At 37.9% G+C, this 12,312-nt stretch overlaps 1 protein-coding gene across 3 annotated transcripts in view; it reads left to right on the top strand.

Moving 5' to 3' along the window:
- Positions 1-391: 391 nt before the first annotated feature.
- LOC108250828 (acyl-coenzyme A thioesterase 11-like) overlaps positions 392-12,312 on the top strand; it is a 51,100-nt gene continuing 39,179 nt past the window's right edge. The window contains exons 1-8 of one of the 3 annotated variants that reach the window (XM_017440887.3): positions 392-592; positions 949-1,006; positions 3,537-3,719; positions 3,800-3,869; positions 6,145-6,205; positions 7,803-7,907; positions 8,204-8,339; positions 11,189-11,280. In XM_017440887.3, coding sequence (XP_017296376.1) covers positions 3,545-3,719; positions 3,800-3,869; positions 6,145-6,205; positions 7,803-7,907; positions 8,204-8,339; positions 11,189-11,280 — 639 coding nt within the window. In that variant the 5' untranslated portion in view covers positions 392-592; positions 949-1,006; positions 3,537-3,544. Of the gene's footprint in view, positions 593-629; positions 1,007-3,536; positions 3,720-3,799; positions 3,870-6,144; positions 6,206-7,802; positions 7,908-8,203; positions 8,340-11,188; positions 11,281-12,312 lie in introns of those variants that run through there. The other 2 variants (XM_017440889.3, XM_017440888.3) reach the window with 2 other exon arrangements.

Raw genomic sequence — 12,312 nt, forward strand, 5'->3', positions numbered from 1 at the left:
CCATGTAATGTAGGAGTATGTTGTATGAACAAGTGGAATGAATCGGATAACGAAGTTTGTAGGGTAAACATGGACTCGATTTCATGTGGTGAGGGAGTACTCTATATGAACAAGTGGAATGGATTTGATAACGACGCACCAAAGAGGATCTCTACCTTACACTGTAAAGAAAAAGAAAACTGACAGATTTATGATCATATGTTTGAGTTAATAATGAAATAATATATGGTTATTTATTTAAACTCATATTCTGGCCACATTATATGGAATTTTTATATAAAAAAAAAAAAAATTTGACACCAAAATTATTTAGGGGGGCTTGAAAACATTGAAAACAGGCCTAGTGACGCCACTGCCTGTACCCTAAACATTTAAGGAGTAAACATTTTTGTTGTCTTTAGCGCCTGTTTGTTTTCCAGAAATATGAGTTTGTGTGAATGGGTGAACGACAGGCATTAACTTCAAACACTTGGTAGAACGGTGCTTTATGAAGTGCAGTCCATTTCCTTGTATCAGTTTGGGGCACACATGCCACATCCAATAGGGCGGACGATCTGACGTATCGCTGCAGCGGGCCAGCTCGTTCAAGTAGGTATGTATGGGTATATAGCTATATGTCATCATGATAATGGCGGGAAACGCTAAAGGCGAACAGAACCGAACCGGTCCTAGAGACATGGCATATTGTCCAAGTCAATTTCATGTTTGCTACTTCAAAGCTAGCATTAGCTTTAATTACTGCTCCATGCATCAAGCTATATCGGAAGTTAAAAGCTTGCTTTCAAAATAATTTAACAAATTTACTTTCTGTACACACTGTTTCTCTTCTAAGGTCACATGATGGTAATAACTGAACAGAACAAAGAAACATTGCACTTAATCGTTTTGAAACGCAATGAAGTAAGACAAATCTTAGACAAGGTCTTTAAAAATGTTTTATTTTGATAGGTACTGGCGGAAAACAGTAACCGCTTGTTTTGTTGCGTGAGTGACGGGCCGCTCTCAGGTATGTTAACCTTTATTTAAACATTTTATTTAGTAACAACTACGCAGCAGGTTTGGGGTTAGCAAATACTCAAACGGCGTAAACGTGTTTTCCTGTGATAAACTTAACAGAAAGGGACATTTTCTTTAAAGAATTGGCATGATTAAAGTTATGAGTTTTCTTACTTTGCCCTTGTCTGTCTGTGCGTGTCTTTTTGTTAGCAAAATATCTCATGAAAAAACAGACGAATTTTAAAATGGCCCTCGCAGAAAGTAATCATCGGGTTCATACACCTGATTAACCTTTATAGACAACCTGATTCAAGACTGCAGCTACAGCCGCCTGAACTTAAACAACACAAAATGGCTGTAAGTCAGCCAATTTTACAAATGTTGAGCTAAAATTGGATGTGAAAGTAGCTGAAACTGATCCCCAACAACTGGCCCTGAGCAGGGGAGCAACTACATACTTTCTGAGGTGTATGTGAACACATCATCAGCGCCCCCCACCACCACCTTGGCCCATGTTTAATATGTCCATACAGCCCTCCCTTATTCATGCACTTATAAAATACAGTAACTTTTATTTTATGTTACATTTTACAGCAGGTGATCATCTCAATTACAAACAAACAAAAAGTTTAATAAAGTAAAAATATGTAACAGTAGTGGCACTCAGTGGAAATCTGAAATCTGAACAACAGCCTGGACTCTGACAGAGTTTTAATACTAAACTGTTACATTTTGTGCCTTTGCACTTGCCCATTTGTCAAGAATAGCATCAAATGAAATAGACCGTGCCGCACTGTTTTCAATAGAGATCACTGCTAACTGGGACAAGTGATCATTGCTCATACCCAAAGGAAGGTATGTTTTGATAAGCTTCAGCTTGCTAAAGGATCTCTCAGCAGATGCAACTGTCAGAGGCATGGTTAAGAATCCTCTAAGGCAGGGGTGTCAAACTCCAGGCCTAGAGGGCCGCTGTCCTGGAGGTTTTAGGTTTTTCTGCTCCAACACACCTGATTCAAATGGTTTGATTCGTTCCAAATCATCAAGTTCTCCAGGAGTCCTCAATTTAAAGCAGGTGTTTTAAAGCAAGAACACATCTAAAACATGCAGGACAGCGGCCCCGAGGAATGGAGTTTGACACCTGTGCTCTGAGGGCTACTGTCAGATTTGGAAACACCAAATCAAGATTCTCCTGTATGAGGAAATTTAACTTTGCTAGAGCCTTGTAAGCCTTCAGTAGACGGCTTGCTGGGTATATTTCTTGAATGATATCTCTTGAAACATCACAGGTAGTCGGGGCATATGTGGTCACTGATTCCTCCAGCTCAGCTTTTGCTTTTTAGTATCTGTTTTATTGTAAATAGGCCTACAACAACAGCCAACAGCTGCAAGACAACAACAGCCACCTGTAGGGTTGCCACCTTTCAGAAATTAAAATAAGGGACACTCACCATGGTCAGGTGCCCACAGAAGTGGCATACTTTATTTTATGGCTGTTTTTGTAAAAACAAAAAAATCAATAGTGCAGTTATTACAGAGGTTGGTTAGATACCCCAAAATTGTACACCAATCAGGGTAATATAACTTCAATATGTTAAGAAGAAGTTGATTAATCTTTAAATAAGCAAGTGTAAAAAGTATTTGGTAAAAAGTCTACTCAAGTACTGAGTAACTGATCATAACACCAGATTAAATATTTTAAATTCATGTCAGACAGCCTAAAGTAAGTTCTGTGCAAATTCTGGTCCTTTAAAGTCTAAAACCAAAATATTTATAAGGAGTTAGGTTCAGAGGCTGGTTCTAAACCAGATGTACCACGGGGGGCAGAGTAGTCGGTGTTTTTTTAATGGGGGGCAAAAAAAAATAATGCAACAAAAAACAATATTTCATCATTTAAAATGTATATAAGTGAGCTATAATATAATATAATATATAAGAGCCACTTGTGTCTGCCCCTGTCCAGAACCACCCATGGGCTGCAGGTCTGTGTCTGAGGCATTGGTTAGCATGTTTGCCTTCATTCTTATAGCTTGATAGGAAGTCAGGTTATCCAAACTGGTAAACCACATTAATAAAATAATATTGATCACAGAACACTGTAAAAACTAAAATCATTTTTGTTTGTTTGTATGGTCTCTTGTGTTTGGTGTTTACTTTGTACTATTTTTGTGTGCAGCACTTCAGCCAACGTCAGTAGTTTTCAAATGTGCTATTTAAATAAATTTGATCTGTAATATTGACTGCAGTATAGCTTGCTTTGTAAGGTCGGTTGGCTGGGGCAATCAACTTGAACTAGGTTAATTTCAAAGGTTTTTATGTATATCCAATAGTTACTTTCTGAGTGTTTCACTAAAATTTGTCCAGTGGTTCATGATATATTTTGCTAAGAGACAGACACACACACGCACACGTAGACACGGGCAAAACCATTGTCTGCCTTTGCTTTTCAGTGGTGGGTAATAAATAGGTTGTCCTTTTTTTAACAGTTTTTTTTTTTCTTCATTTTGTTTGTTTAAAAAAAACAATAAAAAACCCTCCTCCAGCTTTATCGATGAATTCCAGAATAGCACATGAGCTAAAGGAAGATGAGGAGGAGGAAGAAGAGAGTGTGAACCCTACAGAAGTAAGAATGAGTCAGATAGTGATGGCCTGTGACTGCACCCATCGCCTGGAGCTGAGTGTGGGACAACTGCTCAAATGGATGGATTCCACTGCTTGCCTCTCTGGTGTGTGTCACATTGTTAAAAATGTCTCCTGTAAGTTTTAGACGTGTTGTGATCAAAGATGACTCTGTGTTTATGGGCAGCTGAGAGGCATGCTGGCAGTCCCTGTGTCACCGCCTCAATGGATGACATCCTCTTTGAACACACTATCAGGTAAGAGAAGGTCAACCTACAGACAGATAGGTTTGTTGGGACCCTTCTACAATAATAGAAATATCCAACTGATGTGACTGGAGCCAAAAAGCTCAAGAAACTTTGGGGCTTGTTAGCATGCATTCTGGTCTGTTTTGTGTTTTTCTGTCAGTAGTGGAGCCTCCTAGGTCTTCTTCTATGGAGCCTATTTTGATGTAAAATGCAACGAATGGTGCAATCAGATAGTGTCGTGCCTTCACCTTTGAGTTTGGTTTTGGATGATTTCCTTGAGGACTGTCTGTTTGATCAAGCTGTTAGTTGCATTTCATTTTGTGTCCACATCCTGGGAGGTTGGCCACAGTACCCACAAACCTTCAACTTTTTCATAATATTGGCAGTTGTGGTCAGAGGAACATAAAGCTGCATGAAAATGGTTTTGCAGCCTTTACCTTTAACATTCAACAATTCAGCTTCTTCTGCTTATTTGTGGTTAGGTTGCAAAGGCAACAAGTCCAAGAGGTATTTCCCTCTTCAGGCGTTCCCAGGCCAGAGAGAATTTAAGATCCTGGCAGAGTTTTCTGGGTCTGACCTCGTCTCCTCCCAGTGGGATGTGCCTGGAAAACCTCCAGAAGAAGGAGTCCTAATCAGATGCCCAAACCACCTCAGCTGACTCCTTTTGAAGTAGAGGAACAGTAGCTGTATTCTGAGCTCCTCATCATATCTCCAAGGCTGAGCCCAGCCACCTTACGAAGGTGTATCCAGGATCCGGTTCTTTTGGTCATGATTCAAACCTTATGACCAAAGATGAGGGTTCTAACTAAAGCTGTGCAACACACCCACAAATTAATTTTTCAATATATGTATTGCAGTTTTTTGAAATCCTTCAGTGACTGTATTGTTTGATTCAACATGATTGATGCAGCTTGATGCAGTAGTGAACTGTGACTTGCACACCTTTGACCCTTGTTGTCTCACTGAAATAAAAAAGCAACAACTTTTACTGCCATCCTTTTACATCATACAACAGTAGAAGTGATTTTTAATCAGTTGGTCTGCCAAGAGCTTTCCAGACGGGAGGGGGAGAGCTGTGATGAATAAGAAGTGCCTGGAAAAAGCTCAAATAGTTATTAAAATGTATTCTAGATATTTGCAATATAATCATTTTTTAATATTACACAAGGGAAAACCTGCATCATATTTGATAAACTCAAAATATTGCTCACCCGTAGTTGGAACGTAGACAGACCGGTACATAGAAAGCTTTGTCTTTCTTTTTCTTCTTCACCATGACCGACCAGAGCAACGCTGCAGACAAGGAACCGATTCATTGATCATCCTACCATCACTTGAACACCCCTGATCCAGAGAGAGGATTCCTACTCTTTTCAGACTTATCTTCTTTCTGAGTTCCTCAGACAGCTGTCACCTTTGCCTTCTTTGCTCTGTGTTCAATGTGGTGCACACAGTGACACCTGACTATGGTGGCATGTTTGTTTTCTTTATATGTAAAGGGCTAAATGGCTGATAAAAAGCTTAAGGGCACATGTGATTCGAACACAATGCAAAGATTAATAATCTCTTTAAGGTTGCAAACAAACCTGTCCATGTTATTTTATTTTAGATTTTGAAAATGACAAATTATACATTTTAACAATTTCTTTGTTTATTACTGTACATTAGGGCAGCAACAATTAGTCAACATTGTTGACAATAATCAACAATAAAAATAGTTGATGACGAATTTAATTGTTGTTAATAGTCGTTTTTTATTACTGATGTTATTTTTTTAACTTAGTGAGACGTCTTTCTCTTCATCTATCTCTGGCAAGCTTCACATGTGCACAGTAGCATTAAGCAGCATGTTTAGTCATGGTGGCTACTGGTGAAACAACACGGCGTGCTAAACGACCCAAGGTTTGGGACAAATTCCCTCTCGATTAAAGAAAAAATAAACTGCAATGCAACATTTGCAAAGCAGACCTCACATATGATGGAAGCACTTCTGTGATGCACGAGCATTTAAAGAGGACGCACATCAGACATCTGGAAGCAGACAGAGTTATGTGATTCATAATCCGATTAGTCGACTAATCGTTTCAATAGTCAATGACTAATCGACTATCAAGGAAGTCATTAGTTGCAGCCCCAGTGTACATACTGAAGGGATGCAGATATAGATTAGACAGTTGCTTTTAACTGAATCAATGAATCATTGTTTCAACAAACTGATCCATGTCTGTAGGCTTTGGAACAAGATACTCTGAAACTACTAATTGTTTTTGTTCTGTCTCTTCAGTGTGGGTCAGGTGGTGAACATAAGGGCAAAGGTTAACAGAGCCTTCAACACCAGCATGGAGGTCAGTAAAGCCCTGTTTTGACCTGTGCTTATATATCCATCTTGGGTCATTTGATTGAAAGTGATCAGCTCACACCTTGTGGATTAAATGTCTTCCTCAAAACATTTTTGCAATCCGGTGTCAGTTACCTGATACACACACACACCACTTTACACAGAGGACTGTCAAATCAGCGACAAACAGAACATTAGTGTGAATGCTGTGTCAACTTTCACATTAATGTTTTTCTCTTTATATTTTTGTGGGTATATTTTTTTGTAATGAAACTACTTCTGCATAAATTGTCCTATTTTAAAACATAAATCAAAACATTTGGCCTGATCAAGAATTGTGTGTTATGAGTTTAAGTATTTGTAACTTTATACATTTTGAATTGTTTAACTTTATTTGCAAAAAAATCCACATTAGAATTACATTGAGTTCTTTTCAGATCTTCCAAAAACATTGTTCTTTGAAATCTACTTCAGCATACTTGCTTTATTTTTATCTTCTTATGCTTCCTTTAGCTACTATCTTGATAATTTAATTTTTATAACTACTGTCTTTTTGATTTAACTCAAAAGCCATTTGAGTTTCATTGTAGAGTTTTCTGCAAAGAGATTACATATAAGATGCAATATGATAGAGATGTTATAATTAGTTACTTTACAGAGCTCTGTGAGATCCTTCACAGTGAAACAGTGTACTGTCAGCTGTTTTATACAGTTTTACAGTCAGTGTTAGGATTTTGTCCTCTCAAACCCCAGCTGGACGAAGCAGCTGGCCGCTTGTCCTGAGCCTGGTTCTGCTAGAAGTGAGTTTTTTCTTCCCACTTCTACCAGAGACTGCAACGAAGTGAAGATCCAACACTATCGGCTGGCTTCCTTAGATAGAAAACTTACTAATTGGCTTTTTATAATATATGTGGATGTTTTTGTACAGTTCCCTGAGACAACTTTTGTTGTGACTTATTATATCCATCTAATTCATTCAATTCAGTTATTTTATATAATAACTGAATTGAATGAATTAGATGGATATAATGAGAGTCTGCTCAGACTTGTTTTGTGATTGACAAAGCACATTTTACCACAGTTACTACAGTAGGTCCAATCAGTGGTCAAAACGATCAGAACAAAAACTAAACTCACTACACTGCATCCTGCAATCCACTTTGAGTCATAAAATCCTGACAAAACATACATTCTTAGAAATATTCCATTTTAAAAAATATCAGTTCAATAGGAGGTCCTGCAAGTTGGCTCAGGATGAACTGTGTTGAGATTATCCAATTTATGTAGATAAAAGGGGTCTAGACTATCTCAAAAGGTGGTTTGAGTGAAGAGACTTAATGCACATTGAGGCCTGGGAAGAGATGTTATGTTCTGAGAACTGATCTTGTTGGTGAGCTTTGGCAAAGTAATAAAACAACATACATTTTTAAACTTTGTGCGCATGTGTATTTTTGTAAAATGATGTGATATGGGAAAGAATTCAGCAGGAAATAGTAATTTTCTTCTGCCAGGTACAACAAAGCATATTCTGCTTTAAACCTTTTAATATACAGTACAGTATACGTATATTGACCTTAGACTATTCTCTGACTGTGCCATCTCAGGTGGGTATACAGGTAAACTGTGAAGACCTATTTTCTGATTGCCATTGGAGGGTTTGCCATGCTTATGCTACCTTTGTTACCCAGCGTACAAAGACAGGACAAAAAGTAGGTGGTGTGTTTTATTTCGTGTGGATTGCTAAACTCCTTAAAAAAATAAAACAGTTTTTGATGCACACAGATATGTATGAGACTTTGCAGATGAAAGTTTGCTTTAATACTGTTTGCATGGAAATTAAACAATTCACAAATATGGCATCAGATATGTCCTTTAATGTCTGCTCTTTGATTGAATATTTTGTTTTCAAGACAGTAATGTGAAATGGATTCCTTAGTGCTATTAAAAGTGTATCAGTTGAAATGAGATTTCTGTTCACTGATTGTACTGACATGTTGCTTTGCAGGTGACACTGAGACCCATTGTTCCTAACACTCAGAAGGAACAGGTTGAATACAGTCTAGCTGCTGAGAGAAGACGGGTCCGGATGCTGCATGACGACATCATCAAAGAGTTGCTCTCCATTGGTTCTGTCCAGCAGGGTGGGTCTGAAGCACACAATCACACCCTGCATTCGCCTGACTCATTTAAAAAAAAAGAAAGTTATTTTCACAACACACACACACTCACAAAATTAAAATCAAATAAAAAAAGTACAGAACAAAAATGGATAAAAATACAGTGCGGAAAAAGGACAAAAAGCTCGAGGAGCTTGTGAAAATAACATCCATCAATCCAGTTTTTCTTTTTCAAGTATCTATATCCCTATCTGCTCCATATGCATGCAGACAAATAAATTAACTAAATATTTGTGCATAAAGTTATAAACACACCATTAACAATATAAAAAATCAGATACAAACAAGAAGTATAACAATAACTATTAAGCCTTGATTATAATGGCCTTCAAGCATTTTTTTAAACATTTGATAGATGAATAGTTTCTAGACAGCTGTGACAACTTAGTCCATATTTTAGTTCCTTTGTATCATAATGAAAATTGGTCTCTACAAGTGAAGTTTTGGTGAAAGAAGATTTGAAGACTGATGAGTCAAAACTAATGTACATTAGAGTTTGCTGTGAAATTATCCTTGAACTGCTCAGAAACATTTCCCTCATTTGACTGAATATTACAAATAAAAACACATAGTTCAAAAATACTGACATCATAAATTTGAGGAATCTGAAGTTTCATAAACAAAGGCACAGATAAAACACATAAAAAATAAATTAGATGCTGATTGGATTGCAATTCTTACAAACCTTTTCTGAAGGATCATCATTTTATGAAAAAATGTAGGGAAAGTACTCACTCAAATATTACAACAATAAAGATAAGGATAAATGTTAGAAAGCAATTTGTAGTTGCAAGAAGATTAACCTTCCTTATAGTCCAACAAATCTATTTATTTTTCTAGTAACCCTGTCAATATGTTCTTTCCAACTCAGATTTTTATCAATAGCAATCCAATAGTAGAGCCAGGGTGTGGCCAATGTTGGCTTTGACCACCATGGATTAAACTTCGGCCATTCTATACCTTTAAACAATACAAAGTACAGCATATCCACCATTTATATAGGCAAAATTATGCATTTATGCCTCAAAAATTGTGTAAGAGACTTTTTTGGTTGAAGTTATGTGGCAATATTAAAAGGCCTAGTGCTTCTTCTAAGCTTTACAAGCTTCTCAAAAAGGACCAAGTCAACCATCTATCCTTTATTCTGCCCCAGGAAAATGAACCAGATAATGAAGCACTCGAAAAAGCGTGCTTCATTATGTGCTTCAGATTAATTTTCCTGGGACAGAAGAGACTGTACAGCCTATTACAGTTGATAACCCAATGGAGGACAGCTGGAGCAGAGCTGCAAATATTATTGACAAAGGCAAAGTACAATGAGCAATTAATATGTTTGCTCCATTTAAAGCTTGTGGTTCAGATGGTACTTTCACAGCTCTCCTCCAAAAGGGACTGGAATCGCTTCTGAACACAATAACTAGAATATATGTTGCTTGTCTAGTGAACAGCTACTGTACGGTGGATGAAGGACAGCAAAAGATGTCTTTGCCCAAACCTGGTAGGCCAACATATCCATCCATCTATCCATTGTCTTTAACCACTTCTCTATTACGGGTCGCGGGGAGCTGGTGTCCATCTCTAGCAGTCACTGTGCGAAAGGCAGGGGACACACCCTGAACAGGTTACAAGTAGGCCAACATATAGAGAAGCAAAATCCTTCAGACCCATCAGCTTAACATCCTTCCTGCTGAAGGGAATTGAGAGATTGATAGATCAACATGTAATGGATGGCATCCTAATGCTTTCACCTTTAAGTCTTAAGCAATATGCATATCGGGCAGGTCTTTCCACAGAAACAGCCTTACAAGATGTTATTCTGCAAATAGAGCTTAATCTTGCGTGGGGACAATATGCAATTGCCTCCTTCCTGGATATTCAGGGGGCATTTGACAATGTACCTGTAGAAGCTGTAGAGAGAGCACTTACCAGCCAAGGTGTGGATGAGAAAACTACAAATTGGCTTGTTTTCATGCTTCGGACACAGAAAGCATCAACTCTGGGGGACTGTACGGTAACCATCAGCCTCAGACAGGGCTGTCCACAGGGAGAAGTAATCTTGGCAGACTGGAGAGTCAAATCCCATGACCCCCTTAGCGACCTCTCAAGGGTAAAGATCTGATCCACTGTTCTATGACCAGACTGAAAACCACACTGCTTCTCCTTGGTCTGAGGTTCGACAATAGGTTGGAGCCTCCCTTCCAACACCCTAGAAGGGAGGCTCTACTTTCACCCTACTTTCCCAGGAAGACTGAAAAGTGTGATCTCCTGATAGTTGGAACATACTCTCCGGTCTCCCTTTTTAACCCTCTGGGGTCTAGGGTGAAACTGGACGTTTTTGGACTATTTTAAATTTCCTTCATATTACACCCTAAAAGTGGTTTGACTCCTGTTGCTTCCCGGCAGCATAAAATAGCTCTAGGGACATGGACTGTCACCTCACTGTTGGTAAGGAGCCAGAGCTTGTGTGAGGTCAATTTGCCAAGTTCACAGGGAAAAGAGGGGCAACATAACATGGGAGGTTTGGACCCCTGTTATAACTGGTTGCAGTCCTATTTGTATTGTTTTTTAAATCTTCTGTGTATTTTATTTCCAGTTGCCAGAAATCAAGAAAAGATCTTTCTCCCTACAAATATAATCTGCTGACTGAATGAAACATTTACAAACCAAGAGAATTTCCCAAAAAGTGACAGTTTTTTTAATATATTTTTGTTGTGCTTTAACTTTAGACACTTAAATATGCACATCAAGTGAAAAAACAAAAGTAAATATTTTGCAAAAAAATAATTGTAGTTGTGTCTGTGTTTGTGTGTCAGCTGACAGCTCTGCAGTGGACAGTGTGGTGGCAGCAGAGAAGACTAAGGTTGAAAGTATTGAACTGGTTCTTCCTCCACATGCAAATCATCAGGTTATTATTTGATTTACTAATTTCTATCTGTTTCTGATCATCAAATTTCAGTAAGAAGAAATTTAAAAAATATATTGCTCTCAATTAGATAATGCAGTATATGGCTACTAATTGTTTCTAGATTTTTATTTATTAGTTTAATTAAATTTTTTATTTTAGTTATTGTATTTCTTTGTGGGGAATGTCTATTACAGTATTTTCCAACTTGCTGTAAAATCTACTTTTATGTGTAACTTTTCAGGTCTGAATAAAAATCTTTGACTTTCCATAAGTCTATAAAAATGTACTTATTAAAATAGTTTGTCTATAACTACTCACCATTTACATATGGTAGATAATCTACACACCTTTTTTTTAAAATGCCAGGCTTTTGTGGTGTTAAAAATTGAGACAACATTCATTCATTCAAATTCATTTTAAAACGTTTCTAACCTTTAATATTGTAAGGAATTGAACAGAAGATCCAAAATTTCACCCAAGCACAGAGTGAGATTAACAAAAGATGTCTTTGATGGAATAACTGGATACTGCCATCAACAGAATCAGGAAGGACTTTTCAGAACTCCAAAGTGGCGTAGGGATCCTGAGCAGCAGTTTTTTTAGTCTTGGAGTGCTGTCTGGCGAGAGAGCGATGATGTCACAGTGGGTCTGAGGCAGACAGAGGCTGGCAGCTTTAATTGCTGCATGAGACAGACAGGGATCATACACAATCAGGCAGAACTAGGCAAAAAAAATCTGTGGGCAAGACGAGGGACTGTGGTTGTAAGACAGAAACGTGGTAGTAATCCAGGCAAGACGTAGGGCAGGGGCGTCACTAGGTTTTAAGGACAAGGGGGGCTTAGCCCCCAGGAGATGCACAGGATGTGAGCAAGCAAACGTAGTGGGCCAGAACAAAATTTCTCAAACAGCTAACAAAACCTGAGTTGCTTTTCCACATTTTTGGACACATTTAACAGATACCTTACTGTGTAAACGTTTTAAGCAACATATTATATTTTTATTCAGAACATCAACAAACAGGAAATATGTTTA

This window comes from Kryptolebias marmoratus, linkage group LG20 (genome assembly GCF_001649575.2).
Source record: "Kryptolebias marmoratus isolate JLee-2015 linkage group LG20, ASM164957v2, whole genome shotgun sequence".
Lineage (NCBI taxonomy): Eukaryota > Metazoa > Chordata > Actinopteri > Cyprinodontiformes > Rivulidae > Kryptolebias > Kryptolebias marmoratus.